Source organism: Nycticebus coucang, chromosome 19 (assembly GCF_027406575.1).
Source record: "Nycticebus coucang isolate mNycCou1 chromosome 19, mNycCou1.pri, whole genome shotgun sequence".
In the NCBI taxonomy this organism is placed as follows: Eukaryota; Metazoa; Chordata; class Mammalia; order Primates; family Lorisidae; genus Nycticebus; species Nycticebus coucang.
The window spans coordinates 41,679,008-41,706,580 of NC_069798.1; the positions used below are offsets into that span (position 1 = coordinate 41,679,008).

General features: G+C 38.8%; 1 protein-coding gene across 1 annotated transcript in view; it reads right to left on the reverse strand.

Annotated features, from left to right (window-relative positions):
* EPG5 (ectopic P-granules 5 autophagy tethering factor) overlaps positions 1 to 27,573 on the reverse strand; it is a 130,330-nt gene that overhangs the window by 67,801 nt on the left and 34,956 nt on the right. The window contains exons 11-23 of the mRNA XM_053571604.1: positions 25,398 to 25,555; positions 23,959 to 24,113; positions 22,179 to 22,319; positions 16,539 to 16,703; positions 14,486 to 14,605; positions 13,226 to 13,485; positions 8,780 to 8,920; positions 6,786 to 6,930; positions 6,375 to 6,572; positions 5,905 to 6,015; positions 4,364 to 4,486; positions 2,752 to 2,918; positions 1,679 to 1,900 (exon numbers count right to left, since the gene is read on the reverse strand). Coding sequence (XP_053427579.1) covers positions 1,679 to 1,900; positions 2,752 to 2,918; positions 4,364 to 4,486; positions 5,905 to 6,015; positions 6,375 to 6,572; positions 6,786 to 6,930; positions 8,780 to 8,920; positions 13,226 to 13,485; positions 14,486 to 14,605; positions 16,539 to 16,703; positions 22,179 to 22,319; positions 23,959 to 24,113; positions 25,398 to 25,555 — 2,106 coding nt within the window. The remainder of the gene's footprint in view (positions 1 to 1,678; positions 1,901 to 2,751; positions 2,919 to 4,363; positions 4,487 to 5,904; positions 6,016 to 6,374; positions 6,573 to 6,785; positions 6,931 to 8,779; positions 8,921 to 13,225; positions 13,486 to 14,485; positions 14,606 to 16,538; positions 16,704 to 22,178; positions 22,320 to 23,958; positions 24,114 to 25,397; positions 25,556 to 27,573) is intronic.

The window sequence follows — 27,573 nt, forward strand, 5'->3', positions numbered from 1 at the left end:
TATTGAGTCATTTTAAACGTATGCATTGTAAGAACTTGCCAGCTAGCTTTAGGCTCTATGACTACCTCCTGCCTCCAAGATTCACAAAAGTGACAAGCATGTATGTACCCTGTTCTCATTAAGAAGTATAAAATAAAGCCAGGCTTTAAAAAAGAAAAAAGTCCCAATTTTCCAGTAAAAACTTTTTTAAAAATATAGTTTCCTCTATTTATTTTTTTAGAGATGGAGTCTCACTCTATTGTTCAGGGTGGAGCGCAGCAACATGATCACAGTTCACTGCAGCCTCAACCAAATTACAGGGCTGAAGCAAATCTCCTCCCTTAACCTCCCAACCAGCTGGGACTAGAGACATGCCATCACATCTGGCAAATTTTTTTTAAATGTTTTTACAATGGGTCTCACTATGTTGCCCAGCCTGGTCTCCAACTCCTGGCCTCAAGTGATTCTCCTGCCTCAGGCCTCAACCTCCTGAGACACTGAGAGTACAGGCTTAAGCTCCTATGTCCAGCTCTTATGTTGTTTTGTTTTGCTTTTACAAAGAACACAATCCATTTAGCTAAGATCACTGGTATTTTAAGCAGTTCTCTGCACCAGTATTACCAGAGAAATAGTTGGCAATACACAAACTACTGGGTGGGGGCACGGGAGATGGCATAGTTTTATTCAATAAAGTGGAAAATTACTGCCCTTTCATCCACAAGAATCTATCTAGGCAGAGAAACAGGAATCAGGTTTTGAGGTTCTTAAAAGGAAAAGGTTGACAGTGTGGTTCTCTCCTAGCTTCTGATTCCAGGAGCTAGATGAGCACTTTATGAACCACAGGAAGGGGGATTTAAGATAGAAGGGAATATCAAAGACTTTCTTGGCTTATCAAAATGTGCAGCCTTACATTACTGGTTAAATCCAGTTAAAAATAAGTTCCCCTTCAACCAAGTAAGATAAGGGGAGATATCATTCTAGAGACTGAGAAAGAGCCCTGGTGAATGGAGGTACAGCAAGGCTGAGGACTCAGCACTAGATGAAAAGCAGGATTCCCTCCCCAGGCTATTGTGTATTCAGGTTTAAGTATTAAGAGCCATTTTTAGTAAGTCTTATTGTAAGACTAATATTTGATTTATAGAAAACTTATAATGAAAAGTAAAGGAACAGTGTGAAAGGAATCTAAACTTACTTCAGAGTGTTTAACCTCCTAGGAGATGCAAACATTGTACCTGAGTTTATGAGCAGTCTGGGGAGATTACTAGACACCCCACCTAGTAATCCGGAGGATCCCGGCATCCCAAGGAGGATCTATGAACTGCACTTACACAGCCCTGCCTTGGTCCTTTATTTCTTCTAAAGAACTATTCTGGCAGGCTTTAATAGTTGTTTACCTGCTACGATAAATCTGTTTTAGTTTATTCCTATTTTTACACAAAGAAATAGAAGAGGATATCAGCCCTCTGCTTTATCAGTCAGACTCTAGCCACTAGACAGAGTACCTCCAGACTGCTGATTCACTTCTCTGGAGGAACATAAAAGAGAAGCATTTCAAGATGCAGATCTGTATCAAAGCCACCTTCTACATTCACTCCAACAGGATTAAAAGAATGATGTCTGGCTGTCTGTAACACAGCCAAGTGCTCTAGCACAGTGCCTGTGCTGCAAACAACGTAAATGGCTGCAGAACCATGCTCACCTCACCAGCTCCGTGTGCAGTTCTGGTGAAGTTAGGTAAGCTGGGGTGCCAGCCTGGCTCTCTGGCAGCCCTTCACTGCCCTCTGCTGGAACGCGAAGGGCCTTGCTTGCAGTGTGGTGGAAGTCAGCCACCTCTGTCAGACGTCTCTTCATTTCTTTCAACAAATTGATATGAGCAGGACTTTGAAAAAATCTTCTTCCAATACAACCATCTATGGGTAACCTTAAAAAATACAAGTACAGATCTCTAACCTTTCAACACAAGACATACTTTCTACATGGCATAAAATAGTAATTAGTGAGACAATTTACTAGTGCTGGGTATATACTCCATTAAAATAATACCTATTATTTGTATTCCCAAGGTTATTTTGAGGATCTAATAAAATGGTATATATGAAAGCAGTTTTAAAAAGAAATGCTAAACAAATAAATATAGGACATCGTCACCAAGATGGTAGCTGTCAAGATGGTATCTGTCTTGAAGAACTCAGAATCTGGTAGAAAACGGAAGGGACAAAGAATCAACATCTATAGATTTCACAGAGTGAGTTAAGGGAATGAGGGTGACCTAGGAATTGAGGTGGAGCTAGAGAGCAATGGCTGGTAAAAGCTGATAGTTCAGCTGACCAGAGTGTCTTCATACTTGGTGGAAATGTTGGACTCTCCTAATTACAACCCAGTGGCTGCCAGACACAGCCTGGGCTTTGTTCATACCCATATTACTCATCACAGGTCCCCTCCTCCCAGCCCCACGACAGTCACACAAGTAGCCTCTGTTTGAGGCAGTGTCTCTCCCTTTGCATCTCCTGAGGTAGGATGCCCATTCCCAAGATGTTGTCTTAACCACCTTGAGTACGAAGGTAAAAGGACATGCCACAAGATACCGCCAACTTCCCCCAAGGAAGGATCTAACAGATCTAATAAATGTTAAAGAGAATGTGAAGGAGACTCCTAGCCAGAGATCACCAAAGAATGACTCCTACTCACACTTCCATTCTAAGATCACACAGAATCAGAGCAGTGCAAAAGCAGAAACAGATTCACAGAAACTTACAACACTGGGTCCCATACCCATATTGCGGTCCCGGGCGGTGAAGATACAGAAGGAAGAACTTCTGCCAAATGAGTGGCAGGAGTGGGTGATCAGAAGGCGTGACCAGGGCCTGGTGGGCCCAGCGATAAATCAGCAGTCTCTGGAGAGACGGCACAATGGGAAGCTTCAGCTGGGCCTGGGCTTTCTAGAAAAAAAGGAGGAGTTTTAAATAACCATAAAATGAACATAATCACAAATAGTTTAAGTGATCTAAATGAAACACCAAACATTTTGTTTTCGATTTATTAAGGAAAAAAAAGGGTCGGTCGTGGTGGCTAACGTCTGTAATCCTAGCACTTTGGAAGACTGAGTCAAGTGGATGGCCTAAAATCAAGAGTTCGAGACCAGCCTAGGCAAGAGCGAGACCCTATATCTAAAAAATAGCCAGGTGATATGGCAGGTGCCTGTAGTCCCAGCTACTTCGAGAGGCTGAGGCAAGAGAATCGCCTGAGCCCAGAAGTTGAAGGTTGCTGTGAGCTATGATGCCACAGCACTCTACCAAGGGTAACATAGTAAAACTGTCTCAAAAAAAAAAAAAAAAAAAAACCCACTTTTATCCACCAGCTAACACTTCACCCTCCTTGGTAGCAAGATACGTGGGGCAGCTTTTTTCCTGCCAAAACATTTCAGACCCCAGAATTACAATGGATTTTAAAGAGTCATGTAGTTTAACTATATGACATAAACATATCTATTTCTGAAATTCCTTTGCATGTAGATGTTAATGCAATAGTGTAGGGGAACAGAAAAATATAAAAACCAAAGTAAATATGACTGTCAAACTTTATCAGTCTTTAAAAATCTAGCTTTTGTAAAATTGAACTTTGAGTTGCTGTTTTATGAAGATTTTTAAAAGGATATTCAAGAATGCTACATTCCTGATAGGCTCTGAAACCTAAAAGTCAAGTCTACAATAGACCCTAAAAATAGAAGGTCTTCAAATCGAAACCCTTATTCCAGTCTTTCTAGCACTCTAGTGAGCCTAAGAAACAGCTAGGAAGTTGTAAAAAAGAAATGCCTGGGCCCATTCCAGACTCAGCCTCCAAATCTCAGAGATGGGGTCTAGTAACCCAAGTTTTAATAAGCTCCCCAGGAGACTGGGACGCATGTGATGCATGCCACTGCAGGTGCTCTAAAGCAGTGATTTCCAACCTTTTTTATCTCACAGCACACTTGAACCTACATTTAAACTCCAGGACACACTTAAAAAATTACATTGATCAAAAAGAAGAGTGGGGGGGGGGAGGAATATGCTTACTGTGCTTTGAACTTCTTTCAAAAATAATTTAATGATCTTTAAAAATTTTCTCAGCACACCAGTTGAAAATCACAGCTCTAAAGCCAATGGCTAGCCCTATCACATGTGTAATGAATGCAACCTTCAATTACTAGGCTGTGACCCTCATTAAATGAACATTGAGAAGCAAGTATGGACTTCAATCACGCAGTTTTAGGTACTGGTTTGGTTTTTGAGCTTGCTATACATTCACAACAAAAGAAAGCACAGAAGCCCAAAAGCTACAGTGAAGACCATCAGCATCAAAGTGTAAGCCACCTTCTACCACTCAAATGCAAAACAGCTATTTGCACCTTCAGAGCTTGGTCAGGGGTGAAAGCAGAATTTATAACCAATTCCCCTTCAACCACTCTTCGAAGCTGGGAGTCTTCTTCAAAGATAGATTCCATGTTCAGTACTGTCCAGGCAAACCAGACCTACAATGACACCAGGCAAAGGGGCAGGGGATGAGTAGCTAACCGAAATGAATATATCCAGATACTCCACAAATTAAAGTCCTTTCCTAACACCAATCTCAATCAGCAAATATTTATAGTTTCTAAAATATCAGATAAAAAATTAAATAAAATAGATTATTGGAACATATTCTTCTTAGTAAAGTATCTCAAGAATGGAAGAAAAAGTATCCAATGTACTCAGCCCTACTATGAAACTAATTTATGGCTTTCACATGAAAGCTATAACCCAGTTATATCCTAAGAATATGGGGAAGGGGGAGAGGGAGGGGAGGGAGGGGGGAAGATGGGCGGAGGGAGGGTGTTTGGTGGGATTACATCTACAGTGCATCTTATAAGAGTACATGTGAAACTCAGTAAATGTAGAATATAAATGTCTTAACACAATAACTAAGAAAATGCCAGGAAGGCTATGTTAACCAGTGTGATGAAAATGCGTCAAACTGTTTATAAAACCAGTGTATGGTACCCCATGATCACATTAATGTACACAGCTATGATTTAATATTAATAAAAAATAAAAAAAGGAATAAACATGTAAAACAAAATCCAGCACCATTCTGGTAGTGCTTGGGCTAAGTCTTATGTCTATAGTATTTAATGTGACAACTTGTAGAATGTCTTTTTTCTAGGTGATACTTCCAGAGAATTGTGGTGCTTGGGAGACCTTGAGTTTATTGTGCCAGGATATTATCACATAAAGTAATGAGTGGGAAGAGTAGAGTGATTTTGAATGTTAGTGTTTCTCTCTTGTCCTTTTTTATTAAAAGCTACCTTGATGGAGTAAAAAAAGAAAATGTTAAATTCCTATGGAAATTCAGCATAAGAAGGGTATTTGTTCACTTAACAATATTTACTGGGCAAGTTCTGTACACATGAAGGACAGGAAAGAGAGCCACTGGTTATGTGCTAAGCACTATTCTAAAAGCTTGACATATAAGTGCAATCATTAGTTCCATTAGACAATCGAGGAAAATGAGGACCGAGAGCCAAGCAAGTTACCCATGCCACCGAACTAACAAATGCCAGAACCACAAATGAAATGCAGGCCATCTGACTCCAGCATCTACTCTGAGCCTCTCTGCCATGCTGCTGGCAGGCTCTGCAGTCAGGCCGACTGAAGACTCATCAACAGCCGTCTGAGTCTGAGCCAGCCCTTAACTCCATTAAGCTTCAGTGAGCCCCTCTGTAAAACGGAGATAACCACACCACAGCCTCAGCAGAGGGCTTCTGCAAAGATTAAATGGAAAAGGGTATTTATAAAGCTAAGTGCTAAATAAATGAGAGCTATTTTAGGCTATTAGTAATTTATCAGTAAGGATAATAATAAGACTCAAGTCCACAAAGATAACAAACAGTCCTCTCATTGAGTTTCCTACCTGAGTGGGTGTAGCCAAGCCCTCCACGAAGGAGGGGGTTATGTTGCCTGCCACGATCCAGCTCACCAAAGAAGAGAGCAGACTCCGGTCACAGTGGTAACCCAAAGCATTCTACACCAAGGCACAGAAAGGTGGATTTAAAAACTTTATTGATGGCCTTTTCAAGAGCCATCAGTAATTATCTTACTATAATGAAAGATGTTGATAAGACACAGAACGAGTCCACTAGCAGCAGTTCCAGGTAGCACATTACAGGCAAATGTAATAAAGAGCAGGGCTCTTCCTTGGTGTCCTCTCCTTTGACTTCCTTACAACCTGAACTAGTGGACTATAATTACTGAGATAAGACACCATTAAGGCAGAGCTTTAAAAAGATAGTGGCCAGAGATCTGTGCTTTCAGGGGGAGCATTTTTCAAAAACTACTATCTAGCCAATGAATGAAAAATCAATTCTCTAACAGGTTTTGTACCTTATGTTGCTGGTAGAGTAATTTCTGCACACAGTCTTCCTGCATCAGCTGAAAAGCTGTTTTACACAAGTGGTCCATGAGGAAGAGGATAGGTTGTTCTCGGTACCAAAGGTGTTGGCTTATGAGAGCCTGAACCCAGAACTCCAACACCGCAACAGGCCCCACTGCATTGGGCTGAGTGCTTACAGATATGTGTGCCTGCAGAGAAAAGGCTCAGATGATGTGGAAGGTCAGCCTCCCGTTTACCAAACAATATCTGCCTCCACTACAAAGCCCAAACCTGTTGACCTTCTTGGTCAAAGGCACTGAGCCAAGTGATTGGAATTAACTAAATCATAAATGTGTTAACAGTAGGGGTTTGGAGTTGGGATGATGGGCAGGGTATATGTAGGGGCTTCCAAGGGCCCTGACCTGGATCATGCTGTTGAGAAGCTTCACATTGTCCCCATGGCTGGCCCCCGTCAGGTGCTGCGTCACCTTGTGGGTAACCTGCTGTGTGACACCCTGAGGCACGCCACTGTCCAAGTGCAGGAACAGGAGGAGGTGAGACAAAAACCTGCCAAGCACACAGGTTGACAACCTTTACCTTCCTTTCAGGAGTCAACAGAATTTCCATATTGTAATTTCCCCTTTATAATAATATATTCTCTCCAATTTTAATATCAGGTGTATCCAGATCAAGTAGAGTGATTTTGAAGTATTTCTTCTTTTTCTATCATCTATAAGATTTGGCATGATCTGTTTTTTGAAATTATCTTTTATTTATAAATATTAGTTGTCTATTTTTTGAGACTTAAAATAATAAGAAGTAGTTAACTGATGACTCCATACTGAATCTCAGAGTCAAAGCATTCAATAATAGACATACTCTGATTTGACAATGCAAATGTTACTTTCTTTACATTGTTATTATTATTATTATTGCTTAATATTTCAATGCAGCAATTCTCTGATTTCCTTTCTGAATGTATTTATGTTCGTTCATTCTTTACGAGGTTTTTGTTTCTAGTCCTTATCTTAAACATTGTTATTGTTATTAAATTTGAAGGCTCTTTAATTTTGTGAAGGCAAAAAATGGAAACCTAATAAACACATGTATATGTAAAAATTAAAAAAATAAAATAAAATAAAAAAGTCATCAGAATTTCCAGTGGCTATTTACTTAGGAGGAGACAGAAAAACATTGATCCCATTTTTAGACCAAACCACTACTTAGGGATTCTAGTAAGTCTTCAGAAACTTGGAAAAAAAAAAAGTTTTCACATTTAATGTGGGTTAAGAGGAATTTTATCTAGCTATACAAATGTAATGAACAGATAGAGCTAAGATACACAAACACGGGCAAGTTAGAGAGCATTAGAGGAAAAATACCCAAAAAGCACCACTATCCCCTCCAGGCTCCCATCCCTAATAAAAGCAGACATGTTTTCCAAATCATTCAGTTACCAACCCTGCCAAGTGTCGAGGGTGTTAATTTAAAAAACAAATATATAAAATAAAAAAGTTCTCAGACCCTAGCCTGTATCTAAAATAAAACCTTCATAGGATCAATATTTCATAAGTTTTTTTGGAGTGATTCTCATCATTGGCAAGTTTGAGACACACCTGTGTCCTTGATGTACCCGTCCCCCACCACCCAGGTCTTCCATGTTGGGCTGCACCTCCCCCTTTCATCACTCTTCAAGAGACCCCAGTCAGCTCTCACCTCCCCACTCTCTGGACAGGCAATTCTCTGCCCACTTCCTACATATCTGTTATGTACGCTGCAGGCAACTAAAAACGTGTTTTGCTGTTGTTACAATGGCAAAGCCACCTGGTACTCAGCACCAGAAGCACTATTTCCAAAGTATCAGGAAAACAACTGCTCTCATAAACACTAATATGCTATAATAAGCAATCTACAGTTAAATGAAAAGTTTCATGATAATAAAAATGGAATCATTATTAGAATCACGGTTCATCAATCTGCACTCTAAAATGGAATACATGGCCAGGCGCAGTGGCTCATGCCTGTAATTCTAGCACTCTGGGAGGCCGAGATGGGTGGAATGCTAGAGGTCAGGAGTCTGAGACCAGCCTGAGCAAGAGCGAAACCCCATCTCTAAAAAAACTAGCCAGGCATTGTGGCAGCTGTAGCCCCAGCTACTCGTGAGACTGAGACAAGAGGATCACTTGAGCCCAGAAGGGAGAAGTTGCTGTGAGCTTTGACACCACAGCACTCTACCAAAGGCAACATAGTGAAGCTCTGTCTCAATAAAATACAATAAAATGGGGTATAAAAGTTTTCTGTCCGATAAAAAATACCCTAGTAAAAAATCACTCCCTTTATTTTACTTTAGAAATCAGAAGACACAGTCATTTGTACTCACTAGGCTGTTTCTAAAGAAGGGATGGAACATACTTACTGCTCATTCTTCAGAAGGTAACACTGGCAAGAGTAGAACAAAGGCAGAATCTTATCCAGAACATGGACCACTGTTCTCAAATGCCTCGACTGGACCAGAATCCCCAACAGTGAGATGCCTTCTGCACAGAACTTCACAACACTACGGAGAAAGAAAAAGGCAATGAGCATACAAGGCAGCTGCTTCATGAAATTACATTCTTCCAATGAGCAATTAACAGCCTACAATACTGGGATTACCTCAGGTTTCCAACATATATATATATATATATATATATATATATATATGTATGTATTTTTTTTTTTTTTTTGAGACAGAGTCTCACTTTGTCACCCTCAGTAGAGTGCCGTGGCATCACAGCTCACAAGCAACCTCAAACTCTTGGACTCCAGCGATTCTCTTCCATCAGCCTCCTGCGTAGCTGGGACTACAGGTGCCTACCACAACACCCAGCTATTTTCTGGTTGTAGTTGTCATTGTTGTTTTGGCAGGCCCGGGCTGGGTTCAAACCGGCCAGCTCCAATGTATGTGACTGGCACCCTAGCTGCTGAGCTTTAGGTGCCGAGCCTCCAACATACTTTTTACCCAATTTTCACACAGAAATAATAGAACCAGAACTCTGGAGTTCCAAAGGAACTTAGAAGTTCATCTACATTTTCATTTTATAAATGAGGAAGGTGAGGTATCATGCCCAAATTCACATCATTTCCTAGGTTAAGGTCAAAATGCGAACTCACTTTTGCAAATTTCTAATCCAGGGCATTATGACTACCCTATTTTGTTTCTCAAATAGAGCTGCTGTTAAGAGCTTTGGGGTCTTTCCTTGCCTGGATATAAATGCAAGATACTACACAGTAAGAAGATGCAGAAGAGAGGCCAATCTAACCTGTCACACAGGCTGAATGCACCTTTTCCGAAATGCTTGTGACCAAAAGTGTTTTAAATTTCAGATTTTTCATTATAGTTACCAGTTGAGCATCCTTAATCCAAAAATCCAAGATCCAAAATGCTCCAATAAATCTTTCCTTTGAGTGTCACGTCAGTGCACAAAAACGTTCAGATTTTAGATCTTTCTGAATTTTGGATTTTCAGATTAGGGTTACTCAACTGAAAAATTCTTCCAAAACCAATTTGGCATAAACATTTCATATTCTTTGACACACTTCAGAGAATCTATCCTTAAGAAATAATCCCAAATATGGAAAAAATATAAAAGATGATCCATGAAAAGATATATTTTCAGATTTATGTATAAAACTCAGAGGCAGAAAATGACTTAAGTAAATTTTAGAAAAATCTATTCAGTGGGAATTTTATTGCATCATTTCAAAATAATACACATGGTAACAAAGGGCAACGGGAAAATATGTCTGCCATAATGATACTAGCAAAAAAATGAAAAAAGAAAAACAAAATTTTATACTCAAGATTACAACTACTAGTAAAGTTACTTAAAGGGGAGAAAATACAGGGACAATGTCACAACAAAATGTACATTGTATAGAGTGGCAGAAGTGAGTGGCTTTTTTTCCATTTTCCTATCTCTGCAATTTGGTTATACTACTTTAATTCTTGCTTCAAGCATCTCAAAAAATAAAAGTAATAGTACAAAGATTATGCCACAAGAGAAGTATTTACAATATTAAATTAAAAAACAAAGGATGTAAAATTTTATATACAACTCTTAAAAAGATCAAAGAAAAAATACTGGATAAAAATAAACAGAAAGAAATAGCAATGTTTTCATTCTTGGGAAGATTCTAGATTTTCTGATGACTGTCCTCTGTTCTATCTATAATGCTATCTTTGTGTACAATGTATATTTCTGCCTGCTCTTTCCACAATCCCAAGCCCATTCATAGAATTGTCTTAAATTACTTCTATACTCTCTAACAGGGGTCCTCAAACTTTTTAAACAGGGGGCCAGTTCACTGTCCCTCAGACCATTGGAGAGCTGGACTATAGTTTTAAAAAAAAAACTATGAACAAATTCCTATGCACACTGCACATATCTTATTTTGAAGTTAAAAAACAGAACAAGAACAAATACAATCACACAGCCTCATGTGGCCCGCGGGCTGCAGTTTGAGGACCCCTGCTACTTCTACATCCTAGATAACTACTGTGAATTATACACTAGAGGTCAGCCCAGAAGGGAAACAATCATTCTCACCCCTACTCTCATTCAGTATTCCATAATCAACACTAAACAAATAGTCATGTTTAGAGAAAATCCAAAGCAGTAACAGCGAATAAAGAGCTATAGTCCCTGAAAGCATATAAGAAATCAGAAAGTTCAGATAACTGCACTCCAAGAATCCACAAGCCAGATCTAAGTGTATTCCAATGAACTTAAGCCTCATAAAGTAAATCCAATATTTCTATTATTCCCATTTGACAGATGAAGAACCCAAGATACAGTAAACTGTGGATGACAGCAGAGCTACTGGAAAAATGTAAAGACTATTTTTGGAAGGGTCCTTATCAATTCTACCCTCTCTTATTTGGCTTTCAAATGTGTCCATAATTTGGCCCTTCCAACCACCTGATCTCCTCCACTCCCCAACGTGTATCAGACCACAGATCACTTGCCCACTCAGACACCTGGTGCTCCTTCCCACATGAATTTGATACACCAGCATGTGTTGAAAACCTACTAAGTACAAGTTCTGGAGCTGTTTAGATGAACAAGACAACAACCCCACCTACACAGAGCAGTGTCCATGAGAAGGAGGATGCATGACGATTATAACACAAACAGTGAGTGTGCTGTTCAAAACGCACAAGTGCTGCAGGTGGCAGGAGATGGCTCATGAGATGAATCTTCAATGGAAAGGAATGTATCATCACTCTGCTCCTTAGCCTTGAATGTTGTTTTATTTTGTGTTGCTATGAGGAACACTCAAGACAGGATAATTTATAAAGAAAAAAGGTTTACTTGGCTCACAATTCTGCTGTCTGGAAGACTGGGTATCTGATGAGAGCCTCAGGCTACTTCCACTCACAGCGGAAGGCAAACAGTAGCAGGCATGTGCAGAGATCACACTGTGAGAAAGAAAGTGACGGGGACCAGCTCTCACAGGACCACAGGACAGCACTAAGCCACTCAGAGGGCTCTACCCCCATAACCCAAACACCCCTCATCAGTCCCACCTCCAGCACTCTGGATCAAATTTCAACATGAACTCTGGGGAGACAAACAACCAGACTAAAGCAAATGTCTTCTCTAAATTAAGATTCCTTTCCAAAACTCAACTCCTCCATTAAAGTATCCTGCTCTACCTCTCTCTCATTCTAAATTCTTTCTGCTCAGATTATAAGTGGTTCTCCATCCAGGCTATGCATTAAAGACTACAGAACTGGCCCCCAGCCCAATTAGGTCAGGATTCAGACCCTCTTACTGCACTAGGATTTTCTTAAAAGTTTCAGAAATTATTTTAAACAGCATTGGAAGTTGAGAACCACTGTTCTCTACATATCATTCAGTCTGTGATTATACACTATAGTACTGCCAATTGTTTTGTGCCCACCATCTCCACTCAGCTATCAACAACCTGAGGGCAACTGTCTAATAAATCTTTATCTCTCCTGCTTCCTAGCACAAGGCTAAACCTACAGCTGATAGGACAACTGGCATCCCCATGAAATTATACAGGAACAAGATGTCAGAATGCTGCTAAAAAGATGTTACAGTGAGTCTAAACACAAGAACCAGAGAGCACAGGTCAAACAGGCTTTAGAAAATGGAAAGGCCAGAAAAACATTAATGCTTCAGAAGAAAAGGATCTTTAAAAGAAAAGAATTTTTAACCAACTAAGAACTCCTTGATTCATTTAATTATTTACTGCACCAGTTTTCATTGTTTGGGATAAAATGATAACATAGACAAATAACATTCTTGGGTACTAACCTAATAGAAGTTATATGTAACTGAACTGGGGAGAAGATTAAACAGGTAACTTCGATACAGTGTGATAAATGCCCCAGTGGCAGACAGCTTATGGGCTCATAGCAAACAAGCATGTGACCTGATAAGGCATCTCATTATTCCAGACAGGTACAGAACCTTTAATTAAGGAGCCTGAGTTGGACTGCCACCACTTTTCTTTAAAAAATTCACTACAAGTAATCAAATTATTTTTATTTGACCATTAGTCTTGAGGAAGAGAATACGAATCTACTGCTGACATGAGCATTCCATTCTGGGTGACAGGTATACCTCCCTTCATAATGTAATAAGGTGCCATGCTGGTACAAATCTGTTGTATGTGAATCTGGGCACTATTTCTCCTTGATTACCTTCTAATCAAGGCTTATTATTATTGGTCCTAATTATCCCTCAACAGGTTGGATGGAGGCCTCAGAACTTGGGATGCAAAAGACAAGATTCTAGAACCACCAACTACAAGGTTTAACAACCCTAGCGGTTTGGCCCAAACACCGTACCTGTGGCCCACATCCGTCATAGATAAGGCTAGATAACAGCCAATGGGCATGCCCGCTTTCACAGCCTTCAAGAGAGGATGAAACGTGGGTGAGTCTGTCATGTCAGGCACAGTCCTGGGGAAGGGAACAACTGGACAACTCTGCTGTATTCCATAATCGTTTTTGTGCAGTTTTAACCTCAAGATCAAATTCCAGGCCCATTGGTTAAATGAGGTCTCGGGTGTCTCTCCATATCGAACAATACTGGCCAAATATGAAACCTAAAACAATGATTTATTTTAAGCCACATTAGTCACACACAAATTAAATCAGTAAGCTCATCCACTCCTTTCTGTTTTTTTTTTGTTTTTGTGGTTTTTGGCTGGGGCTGGGTTTGAACCCGCCACCTCTGGCATATGGGACCGGCGCCCTACTACTTGAGCCACAGGCACCGCCCCACTCCTTTCTTTCTGTGAGTGACAATGCCCTCAGAAAAAAGGAATATGCTACCTACTAGTCTTCAGTGGATGTTTATTGCACAACATTAAAGCAATCTCTCACTCACAACAACTTGCTAATCACTTTGTCAACCTGATCTCAGTCGACTCGAGTAAAAGAAAAATGATATAAAAGCTGATACTCAAACAAAAATGTGCTAGAAAGTAAGGCTGGGCATGGTGGCTCACTCCTAGCACTCTGGGAGGCTGAGGTAGGAGGATTCCTTGAGCTCAGAAGTTCAAGAACAGCCTGAGCAAAGAACAAGACCCCATCTCCACTAAAAATAGAAAAATCAGCCAGGCATTGTGGCCAGCGTGTGTATCCCAGTTACTCAGGAGACTAAGGCAGGAGGATGGCTTTAGTCCAGGAATGCCCTCCAGCACCCCAGCCTAGGCAACAGAGTGAGACTCTGTCTCCAAAACAAAACAACTAAGGTGAGGGAGCTCTCTGATAGCATTTGCCAGTTTGGGTGATGTTAAAAACTCCCACCATGGCCAACTGCAAGCTACTAACAGTTTACAACCTAGCTTGCTAAGTTCCTGAAAATTTAACAGTTCTCCCCAGCCAGTACAAATAAGCTCTAGCACACCACTATAACTCCGCCCAAATTCTGTAACATTAAAATAGTTATATAAAGAGATAGCTCTTAAAGAAAATCTTCATCCAATCTTAGAAGTTAATTTTAATATCTTAAATTGCTAGAAATGCACTTAGGATACCTTATCTGCCCAGGCCATTTATAAATAAAGATTCATGTTCTCAGTACGGAAGAAAAGGAAATACCTGCTTCATACTTTCAGAAAGAAGCCCAGCATATGGTTTCTGTGCAAGGTACTTCTGATAAGCTTCAAGAACCATCAAAGCCACTTCAGCATGGACTCCTTGATCCAGATGCAGGGTACCCTTTTAAAAAGAAAAATAACTATAAACATACTATCTTGGGGTTTTTGTTTTGGGTGGGTTTTATTTTTTGGTTTTTTGGTATTTGGAATCAAAAGATTAGACAGAATAGTGAAAAAGAGTCCTCGATGCAGAAGCTAAATATTCCAAATATCACATCCCCTAACAGTGAGGGACAATATAAAATGGTGCTAGGAAAAAAACTGAAATCTTTAAAGAGCCATTACACTGCACCTAGATAGGTTTGAACCTGAGTCATCCCACATGCTGGCCCAAAAGACTATCCTGAACATAATCACGCAGCCCCCCCCTAGAATCTCTACAAAGACTTTAGGTTAAAAGTCCAGGGCATTGGCTTAGCGCCTGTGGCTCAAGCAGCTAAGGCGCCAGCCACACACACCTGAGCTGATGGGTTCAAATCCAGCCCGGGCCTACCAAACAACAATGCCGGCTGCAACCAAAAAAAACAAAAACAGCCAGTTGTGGCAGGCACCTGTAGTCCCAGCTACTTGGGAGGTGGAGGCAGGAGAATCACTTGAGCCCAGGAGTTGGAGATTGCTGTGAGCTGTGATGCCACAGGACTCTACCCAGGGCAACAGCTTGAGGCTCTGTCTCCAAAAAAAAAAAAAGTCCAGGGCATTGCCACAAATCAGGAAGATGCTTAATTAGTATTAAACAGGAAGATAGTTAATAAATTAAACTTAAAATCCCTTTTCTTATTTGATCATCATTCAAATAAATAAGACACTTGGCAACACAGGTGATATATTCCTCCTGAATCAGAAGGTGCCTATCAAATTTCCCACCCTATCTTCCTTTGCAGCATAAAGAAATAACATTCCTTCACATTCTCGGCAAGATGACTCTCTTAACTCTAACAAAGAAGTAAAGAGACTCACACAGCTCTCCAAAAGGGAAGCCTAGGGGATTCATTCACAAGTCAGAGAATCTGAAGGTGGAGAACAGCCCCCTGTAGTTCTCACCCACCAGCACGTCAGTGAAAGAAGACCCAGATTCACCCATGGGCAGCGCCAGGTGGTCAGGGCCACCTTAGGAGAAAGCTCCCTTGGATTCAACATCCTCATCTATACAGCAGGCGTCATGTTAATGCAAAACACACAAGACAGCTTCAAGGACTAAATGATTTGCTCAGAACAAAAGCTGCCAGACAAATGGAGAGGGCTGAGTTCACCAATTTTCCCTTTAAAATGTTAGTCTTTTGATCAAGGAGCTAACTAATAAGGCCCATGGTAACGAGGCAGAAAAAGTTTTTTTAATGGTCAAAATCATTTGACATGGCATCCCTGGAGAGATAAGAGACACAGCAAACCTTTAAGTACAAACTATCATTAATAATAACTACAACAAATAATTAAAGTGTGCGAGAACTGCCCTCAATGTTTTATGTGTCCTAATTTGTTGAATCCTTACAACCATCCTGTGAGGTATGCCTGTTAATATCAAATTACAAACGAGCAACTGAGGCCAGGGAGTGTGGGAAACCTCCTCAGGGTTACACAGTCAGGAGGTAACAGAGCCGGGGTCAGAACCCAGGAGGGCTGGCTCAGAGCTCAGTCTCGTAACCAGGGTTTCAGAAGACAACTCTGGCAAGTCAAATCATAGATGGAAGAGGAGCCAGAGGCAGAAGAGGCAGCTGGGAGGAACTAGAGTAACCAACAAGCCAGAGATACAACAATAGGTGTAAGTGGTATAAGGAAGAAAGGAAGCATTTTCAGTGTGGAACAATTTATCTTTATCTAGTAGCGGTTCATGCTACAAAACAAAACTAACAGGAAGATCCTAAACTTTGATACAGCTAAAAGGATTTGCCAACCCTGCAAATGATACTTAGAAATGTTAATGCTTTGAGAAAATGATTCTTTGAAACTAATACATGTAGAACCTCTAGTCTTTAAGGAATGGTTTTAATACACACCTGTTCAGCAAATCCCCAATTCAGTCCTTCCAGAATAACACAAGCCAGTTTATTCTTCACCTCTGTCAGGTTGTAATTCAATAACCAATCCCGTATCACAGCTATCTCAGAGACAGAAGGTTGCCAAAGATACAAAGGCAGTTCTTTAAACAAGTAGAGGGAAACCTTATTAAAAAGAAAACAATAATCATTAAAGTCAAGAATTAGGGACAATCTTATATTACAATACTAGATTATAGAAGTGCTTGCAAAAATTTTTCTCCAAAAGGAAATGGAGTATTATTACTCCATTTACTTTAGACAAGTGAAATGGAAATCATGAACAACCAAATCAAATGGTTATTAAAATTAATACAATTATCAGAAGCATATTTTACAACCATTTGTAAAGATCAGTCTTCCTTTTATAGGTAAATTAGTACCCTTCAGTTTAGGTAAACCATTGTATAAGACACAATTTTAAAGTCGTAATAAATTGGGGGACATTCACTTTACAAAAATATTTAGCGTTTCAAATAATTATTTCTTCCATGGCATCTAAGAAGATATTTCTATTGATTCAAAGCAACCTGGGGAGTTGGGACAAGGCATGAGGGGGTACAGATGAAGCAAGATCAAGAGTTGGTAACTGTTGAAACTGGATCATAGGAAAATTCATTATGCTACTTTTGCTCTCATACGTATTTGAAATATTCCATAATAAAAAGCTTTTATAGGGTACAGGTGAAACTTACAAAGGCAGAATACATATGTCTACATACAATAACTAAGAGCATGCCATGAAGGCTATGTTGAACAGTTTCATGAGAATATTTCAGATTGTATATGAAACCAGCACATTGTACCCCTTGATTGCACTAATGTACACAGCTATGATTTAACAATAAAAAAAGAAAAATAAAAAAAATAAAAAATAAAAAATAAACCAGCAAAAAAAATAAAAAATAAAAAGCTTTTTTATATCTTGTTTACAAAAATTCTCTAGCACCACTTGTTAAATAATGTATCTATGAGTGCAAATTCAAATAAATACAGCATGTTTTAAGGGAGAAGAGTAATTCATTTTATAAAAATGTCTAAAATAGTGCTATCCAATGGAAATACGAGCTACATATGCAATTTTAATTTTTCTAACAACCACCTTTTGTGAAAAGTTAAAAGAAATGAGTAAAATTAATTTTAATAATTTATTTCACCTGATGTCTAAAATATTATCTCAACATGTAATTGTTACCAAAAAAGTGTTATAGTCTTTTGTTCATACAAAGTCTTCAAACTCAGTGTGTATTTTATACTTACAGCACAATCCACATTTCAAGGGGTCTACAGTCACATGTACCTAGTGGTTACCATATGGAACACATATCACACAAACTAGCATTCTCCAGGTTCCAGCACTGCTTCAAACTGGAGCCAAAACAAAATTTTTAAAAGTTTTAAATTTTTAAAAAAGACCCTTCCTTTCCTTTTTTAAAAATTTTTATTTGTGTGTGTGCATTTAAATTTTCATGAGGATTTATTACTAAAGGTCTAGAATCCTCTGAATAAAATGATAATTTAAAAACAGAAAAGTATTACTTTTCCCTGCAAGTATCTGACAGAAAGAGCAAAGTATTAATGCTAGAACAAACAGTATAGCAATGATCATGATCTGTCCAGAAAAGCATCTCTCCCAGCTATGTAAAAGAATGGCACTGACATATATCTTCCCATGAGAAATGAAAGTGGGCTGGGTATGGTGGCTCACACCTATGATCCTAGCATGGGTGGGAGGATTGCTTGAGCTCAGGAGTTCGAGACCAGCATAAGCCAGAGCAAGACTCTGTCTCTACTAAAAATAGAAAAATTAGCCAGGTATTGTTGTGGGCACCTGTAGTCCCAGCTACTTGGGAGGCTGAGGCAAGAGAATCATTTAAGCCCAAGAGTTTGAGGTTGTTTTTTTTTTTTTTTTTTTTGAGACTCTGTCATTAAATTTTAAATGTAAATGTAGCCAAAACAGAGGGCTCAAGAGATCCTCTGTCTTTAATTTTTATTAATAAATAAAAATTTTTAAAAATAAAAATAGAAAAATCAGCCAGGCATTGTGGTGAGCACCTGTATGTAGTCCCAGGTACTTGGGAGGCTGAGGCAAGAGGATCACTCTGGCCTTCGAGTCTGAGGTTCCTGTGAGCTTTGATGACACCATGGCACTTTACCCAGGGCTACAGAGTGAGATTCTGTCTCAAAAAAAAAAATGAAAGTGTGCCATCATGAAAAACCCTGGAGACATTAAAACATATACAAGGGAATAGTACATACAACTCTATGCCAGTACTTTAAACTTCTTGGATGAAGTGGAAGAATTTCTTTAAAAACATAACTTACCAAAACTGACTAAAGGAAAAAAATCTAAATAGTCCTGTATCAATTTATCAATAGACTTTCCACAAAGAAAACTCCAGGCCCAGATGATGTCACTGGTAAATTCTATCAAATATTTGAAGAAGAATTAATAGCAATCTTGCAAAAACTCTTTCAGAAAACAAGAGGAGGGAATACTTCCCAACTCATGTTATAAGGCCAACATATCCTAAGAATAAAACCTAATGAAGACATGCAATAAAATTACCAATCACCCTCAAGAATAGATATAAAAAAAATCCTCAATAAAATATTACCAAATTGAATCTAGAAATACCTAAAAAAGATAATATGACAATCATTGGGGTTTTTGGGGGGTTTGAGACAGGTCTCACTCTGGCGCCCTGGGTAGAGTGCCATTGTGTCACAGCTCACAGCAACCTCAAACTCTTGGGCTCACGAGATACTCTTATCTCACCCTTCCAAGTAGCTGGAACTACAGGCACCTGCCACAATGCCTGGCTGCTATTATTATTAGTAGAGACAGGATCTCACTCTTGCTCAGGCTGGTCTTGAACTCCTGAGCTCAAGCAATCCACCTGCCTCCACCTCCCACCGTGCTAGGATTACAGCATAAGCCACTGTACCCAGCCTGATCAAGTGATTTTTATTCCAGAGAGAAACAATGAGGATTCAACATTTGAAAATCAGTCAATATTACATTAGCAGAATAAAAAAGAAAAATGACAAGATCTCAACAGATACAGAAAAACACACTTGAATATCCACTTAAAAAAAAACACAGACTGGAAATAGAAACATCCTCAGCCTAATATAGAAAAACCTATTGCTAACGTTATTCTTTATAGTAAACTTTTTAGCCCTTTACCCTATGATAGGGAATGAGGCAAGAACATCCATTCTTAATACTTCTATTCAATACTATAATAGGAAGTGGAAGACATTATTCTTAGTAAAGCATCACAAGAATGGAGAAGCATGAATTCTATGTACTCAATTTTGATATGAGGACAATTAATGACAATTAAGATTATGGGGGGGGAGGAAAAGCAGAAAGAGGGACAGAGGGAGAGGGGTGGGGCCTTGGTGAGTGTCACACTTTATGGGGGCAAGACATGATTGCAAGAGGGACTTTACCTAACAATTGCAATCAGTGTAACCTGGCTTATTGTACCCTCAATGAATCCCCACAATAAAAAAAAAAAATTAAATTAAATTAAAAAAAATACTATAATAAAGTTCCTAGAGTCAATGTATTAAGGCAAGAAAAAGAAATTAAAGGCATAATAATTAGAAAACAAATAATCCATTTAAGAATTCTTGTAAGGATTCTCAACAAAAGAGAATTTACATGGTATATTTTTGAAATGTATTTATGGTTTCACTGAAAGTCAAGAGATTACCATCTTACTTGAAGAGGTTATACAGGACATACATGGATTTCAGTAACAATAGGAGACTGTCCTCTGAAGTGAGCCAATTTTTTAAATTATAAAATAGGCCAAAAGGAAAATACGACATCAATTTGCAGGTTGTCACTAAATATATCTCTTTATACTTTGGGAACACCCAAAAGGCTTTGCCCTTATCAGCCAGTATCCTAACTAAGGACAACGCCCACGCAGGTTGCGCCCTCTTACACTGGGCCTTTAGAACACAAAGTTATCTTCAGATACACTCAAAATATGTCACTAAAAGTTCAGGGCTCCAGTCACAGCTCATTCCCAGACTCTTAGAACTAGGAACTAATTCCAGACTAGCCAAGGTCACTGTGAAAATATTAAAAGCCATCATATTCATCTGAAGGCATGGGAGCTTGAACAAGTCCCTCCAAAAATCTCAGCAAGCTCACAGAGCACAAAGAACCCACATGTATAAACCAAGAGTGGAGGCAACTTATAGAAGATGCGCTCTAAAAAATACTATGGTTTTGATTTTTACCCTTAATGTTAACCAGATGCTCTGGGCACAGTTTACTAATGGAAGTATCATGGCGGAATTAAAAATATAAATGTAGCCAAAAATAGAAAAACACTTAAGAGAAAAATGTCATGAGCTAAGAATCATATTACCTACTGTACATTTCTGTGGAATTCATTCCATTAGATAATCACTCAAAAAGAAGTAACCAAAAACTTCTTGCTATATTGAATTGCATATAAAGGATTTTTTATCTCAATATAATAATTTCACAATGTTCTTAAAAGGAAAAAGTACATGTACTGCCACTATGGAAAACGGTGTGATGGTTCTTCAAAAAATTAAAAATAGAATATATAATCTAGCAACTCTACTTGTATATGCCCAAAAGAACTGAAAGCAACATCTCAAAGAGATACCTGTACATCCACCTTTATGGCAGCATTATTTGAAATGGTAGAAGCAACCCAAGCGCCCATCAACAAATGAATAAACAAAATGTGACATATACTTACAATGGAATTACTATTCGGGCTTACAAAGGAAGGAAGACATATACCACAACTTGGATGTAAAATACCTTGAGGGTATTACACTAAGTGAAATAAACCAGACACAGAAGACCACATATTATATGATTTCATTTATATGAAATGTCTAGAACAGGCAAAATATAGACAGAAAAAATAGACTAGTGGTTGTTTAGAGCTGGAGGGAATAGAAGTTATAGTTAAAGTGCATGGCGTTTCTTTTTGAGGTGATGAAAATGCTCTAAAATTGATTGTGGTGAGCTCTATGAACATACTCAGCCACTGAAGTGTATACTTTAAATAGGTGAACTGTACGGTATGTGGATTATAGCTAAAGAAAGCTACTTTTTTAAAGCACACAAAGATTGCAAAAGGGATTGTGACAAATAACAAAAATAAACTCTGTCTTGCTCAACTTAAATCACTATGTACTTTTAATTTTGCTGTTGAGTGATTTCAAATAGGGCCTTCTTTCTTAGTCACAGCTGTTTCCTCCTAGCATAAAAAGTGAGAATTATGAAAGCCCAATAAATTACAAAATAAAAATAGTTAACTACAGGCTATAGTTAAAGCAAAAACCTGATATGAAGAAGTTAGGAAAGTCAACTTTGAGAAGATTTGACAGAAACAATTACACCCTTTTGTAAGCAACAGCTAATCCCAAATTGTCGTGGTGAATGGCACAGAGCCTGGCAACACAGTAAATGTTAAGTTCCTTTCACCTTGTGCGCTGAAATGATACAGTCATTCCCAGCAACTGTCCTATCCTTGACCACTGTTTCATTCCTTCAGGATTTTTTAAAACAACAACAACAAAAAGCACTCTTACCATTCCAACTTGGTCAATGGTCTCTTGAACTCTATCTAAAAGGACAGAAATTATCTCAGGATGAACAGCTGTGATGGCCCCTAAAAGCTCTCGACCAACCTTTGAAAAAGTCTCTCTGGTGGACAAGGTGACATAAGATACCTAAATGGGGTGGGAGGAGATAACAATGTTAAGTATCAATTAACAGCCAAAACACATTTATGTAGTTTTTTTCCAAGTAGAGCAGAAAGAATCTCACATTAAGCCTCAGTTCACACCAGGTTCAAAAAAATGTCAGAATTTCAGATAACCATCTACCTTGAAGGTGAGAAGAGAGGAAGGGAAGGGCAACTATTTGTAACAACTTAAGTATACATTCAAAAACAGTATCCCAAAGTAGTCAGAAGCAATAAAGCAGTCCCTTTAAATCTAAAACTTTTCTAAGCTTAAGGAAATCACTAAAATGATGAAATTCAGAATGTATGTCATGGAAATACCCATTCTCTCCTACAAAATAAGATCCCAAACTGCAAGTGCTTCTAAAATACAATACCAGTATTTACCAACTCCTTTTGAACAATGTCTTTCAAACTAAAGGTCACAATCCATTAATGCCAGTGTTTGCCATTTATTAATACAATGGAATAGACAGAAAAATAACAGAGAATAAAATAAAATAGAAAAATGTAAGAGCACATCACTGGAAGATTAAATATTGCTTCTATTGCACACAGAGGATCAGAATGTAATTATTACTGCGATTCCTGGAAACATTATTCAAGAGCAGAAAATGTAGCAATAAATATTGAAGATGTCATTTAATGGATGTGAAAATACATCTCACCCGAGTTTTTCAAATCATGAAGATAGTCTGAATTCCAATCCATCAAGGTCTTAACCTCATGCATGGTTACCAAGTATCAGTATCGTAATAGCTAAATAGTATCTGATCTTGGAAAAAGCTTTAGATCACCCAAGTTTGTTGTCATTCTCAAAATGGATTACTGGGGGAGGATAATAAAACTCATAGAATCTTCGAACATAATTTTACTTAAGTATAACTAAAAACTTTGGAGTATTTTGTATGAAGATAAAAGATAATAGATAATACACAGCACAAAGTATAAAATGTGCATGGCTTTTTAAATATACATAAAACTCCACTGAAAGTTTGGGTAGCCACTTTGGACTAGTCCCCAGACAACTGAGCAATCCAAAGTTCACTCTTATCTACCATGAGGGATGGCTTGGTGAAAAAGTGAAGCAAGCCAGAATGACATCCCAGCCTATCATTTTACAAATGAGGAAAATAAAGCCCAGGGTGGTAAATTATCTTTTCAGATGTGAGATAGGCAACTAATAGGAAAGTTAAAACAAAAGTCAGATCTTCTAACTCTAAATTCAATATTCTTTCCACTTAAAGTCATTTAAATTGGCTTGGAAGCCAGGCTTCCATGTTACTGGCACGAGTGGAATTTGGACTGGAAACAGTGCAAAAATCCCAAGTGTCAGGACAAATAGTAGAAACTCTCCAAATGTCGCATTGTGCTACGCTGCCTCTTCCTTCCCAATGTTCACGCTTCAAATGTCAAAGGATAGTAGTAGGAAACAGAATGAGTATAATTCAAGTTTTCAATAGTCCCTACAGCAAAATGATGTTCCTTGAATTCTCTACCCCCTTCCGTAAGTACAGATAGTAGTAGCTCAGTCACATTTAAAAACATAATCCCAAAAGAACCAACAGACGGACAGCCCAAAAGAAAACATGTTTTAGTTGATCTATAAAACTTCATACTCTAACCTCATATATCTCCAGAACAATAATTTTGATGAAGTCCTCATCCATGTCTGTTCTTCTAGCCTGAGCCATCTGAGCAAAGGTAGTCAGAAGGCAAATCTCTTCAGAGCTATTCATAGAAGAAAGACACTTCTCAAAGTTCGCAAAATGTTCTGGGTCTGCAAGTTTATATGAGAAAATTAAAGTGGGGAAAGAATAAATTTTAACCTATTAATATACCTATTAATATATTTTAATCACTTTCCAGACAGTAAGAGGATTTAAAATTAAAAGATATTTAGAAATATTTACACATACAAAAGGTCTTTCTTTGTTCCAAAATGGATTTCCACAAGATAACCTCTGAAATTCCAACATACCCTAAATAAAAGGTACTCTCGGTGGAGATATTTAACATTTCTAAGCCTTAGTTTCCTCATCTGTCTCAAAAGATTATTTAATATGAAGGGTAAATGATATGTCACCGGTGAAGTGCTTTGCAATTAGTGCTTTGCAAAACATTTCTACCACCATTAGGAGAGTGACCTTCAAAGACAATACTGCCAATTTCAAAGGCACATTTGAAGCTACTTGGCTGACTATTAGCAAACGAACGAAGACCCTAATGGAAACTACAAAGACTAGCAAACTACTCAGCACAAACATAGCCCTCCAAACAAAAGGGACTGGCTTATAAAGAAATATTAGAGACAAGAAAATAGTTATAACACTGACTGAAATACTGATAACTGTAATAAGCATTACATACATACTATGTTTGCCTATTTCTCTCAGGATGCCATGTAAGCAATATTATATTTTGTCACTAGGAGGCAGTATAAAAAAAACCAATATTGCAAAGTTTTATAGAAGAGGGAAAAAAGTCCACATGAAAAATATATACCCCTGGGCTTGACACCCGGAGCTCAGTGAGTAGGGCGCCGGCCACATACACTGAGGCTGGTGGGTTTGAAGTGGGTGTGGGCCTCCTAAACGACAATAACAATAGCAACCAAAAAACAGCTAACAACTGCAATCAAAAAATAGCCGGGTGTTATGGCGGGCGCCTGTAGTCCCAGCTACTTGGGAGGCTGAGGCAAGAGAATCACTTAAGCCGAACAGATTGAGGTTGCTGTGAGCTATGATGCCACAGTAGTCTACCCAGAGCATCTGCTTGAGATTCTGTCTCAGATTAAAAAAAAAAAAAAAAAAAGCAATAAATGATATTAGAAGAACAATTGGACACAAAATCTTAACAAATTTCTAAACAATTAACACACACTTGTTAAAAGGACAGTAAACCAGAATAATTTCACACACATATGCAAAATCGATTGGATTTCAGATATGTCAGCTGCTATCTAATAAATCAAAACAACAAAGCAGTTCCTCAAACTTCAGAATCATTACAGTCGAGTACAGAGTAGCAAAAGAGAAGCCCACAGTAGTCAGGATAACCGTACCTTGGAGCTGCCGCTTGCACTCTGCAGGCTGCAGGCCAGAGCAGAGCTGCTGCAGGCGCCCACTCTCCACCTGGTGCATGAGGTAGAAGAGCTTCCAGAGCATAGGGACCGACAGCGTCCCAAAGGGCATTTCAGACATGAACAGCCAAATGCCGAGTCTGCATTTTTTTTAAAGGAACAGAAATAATTTTCTTTATTAGTCAGCTTCACCACACTGAGAAAGTAAACCAACCTTCAGTTCTCATAGGAAAAAGAGAAATCTTTTAAATCACACTACCACAATTTGCCACATGCTTTGGTCATAAGCACCTCAAGGATATATAACACCCAGTGACTCCTCCCTGATCATGGAATGAAGTTCAAATTCCTCAGCCCCACACACACAGGCTCCCACGATGCAGCTCTGGTCTACATTTCCAACCAAAGCCTTCTTTTGCATTCAGAATACTCTTGCATTCCAACAAAGCTGAAGAGAACACCTTACACCTCTAGACCAGCGTCCCTACACGTGTGAAGCCCTCCTCTGATTACTTAGTTGGCAGTTAGAACTCCATCCATACCTGACTTTGGCAATATCGTGCCTTTACTCAGTGTTCTCACACTCCAGAGGCAAAAAAAATTACCTGGAGACTTTGTGGAAAATGTAGATTCTCAAGCCCCATCTACAGAGACCCTGATTTTGTAGGTCACAGGTGGGGCCCAAGCATTTGCACCTTGTACAGACACTTGTGGTGACTCAGACTCGTGTTTCTACACTTGATCTTAGCCAAAAGGCCGAGAAGCGATACTCAAGTGTTTCTTAAACCACAATAGGAGAAACAGTTCGAGCAAATACAGCCTACCAACAACCTGAGAGCAGAAATCAGATCTTGTTCATCTTTCTATAAACCAATTTGTAACTAGAGCCTTGCATTTTACTACCTAAAACAGTTCCTCAAAAGCCATCAGCTCAATAGATGTTTATTAAAATAATAGGTGAATTTTATCATAATACTTTTTAAACTTAAAATAATAACAAGAACCAGGTGTGGTGCCTTATTCCTAGCTCTTTGGGAGGCTGAAGAGGGTGAATTGCTTGAGCTCAGGAGTTCAAGACCAACCTAAGCAAGAATGAGAGCCCATCTCTAAAAATAGAAAACTAGCCCAGCCTTATGGCAGGTGCCTGTAGTCTCAGCTACTTGGGAGGGTGAGGCAAGAGGATAATTCAAACCCAGGAGCTGAGGCAAGAGGATAGCTTGAACTTCTGAATCCAGTAGTTTGAGGTTGCTTTGAGCTATGATGCCACAGCCCTCTCCCCAGGGAAAGAGAGTAAGATTCTGTGTCAAAAAAAGAAACACAAGGAAGCACTCAAAATAGTTGTTATATTTTGGGGCACAACTACAAATTGTAGAAGAATTACAAAGAAGCCAAGCTTATTAAAATAATAAGAAAAAAGAAAGGAATAATGTATGCCTAATCCACACATAAGAACCTGGGCAGACAACTGGTAGCCCAAACCAATCCTGACCTGAACTCTGGAAAAGTCAGCTAGACTCCTGAGCATGAAGTGAAGAAACTTCAGGAGGGCCAGGCCTTTGTCTTATAATTTCTAAAATATTTATTAATTAATTAATAAGCCTAACATGGGACCTAATTCTGTTTTATAACTCCAAATCAAAAGTAATGTCACATAACAGGGCATATTTCAGACTACAAAATTCTCAACGTGGCAAACCTGCAAGAAACGTGGCTTAGGTTTTTGCTATCTTTTGGTTTGGTTTTGGTTTAAGTTGAGGGGTTAGCAACCATCTTGAAATTTCCATTGAAGTGCTAAATAAATTTAAATCTTGTGGCTTTAAATATTTGTTTCTTATGTAGTTCTTTCTTTTTTTTTTTTTTTTTGTCACCCTGGGTAGAGTCCTGTGCCGTCATAGCTCACAGCACCCTCAAACTCCTGGGTTTGAGTTATCCTCTTGCCTCAGCCTCTAGAGTACCTGAGACTACAGGAGCCCACCACCATGCACGACTAGTCTTTTCTGTTTTTAGTAGAGAGGGGATCTCACTCTTGCTCAGGCTGGTGTCAAACTCCTGGGCTCAAGCAATCACCCACCTCAGCCTCCCAGAGTGCTAGGATTACAGGCACGAGCTACCAAGCCTGGCCCATATAATTTATTTCTTAAAATAAATTGCACTCAAG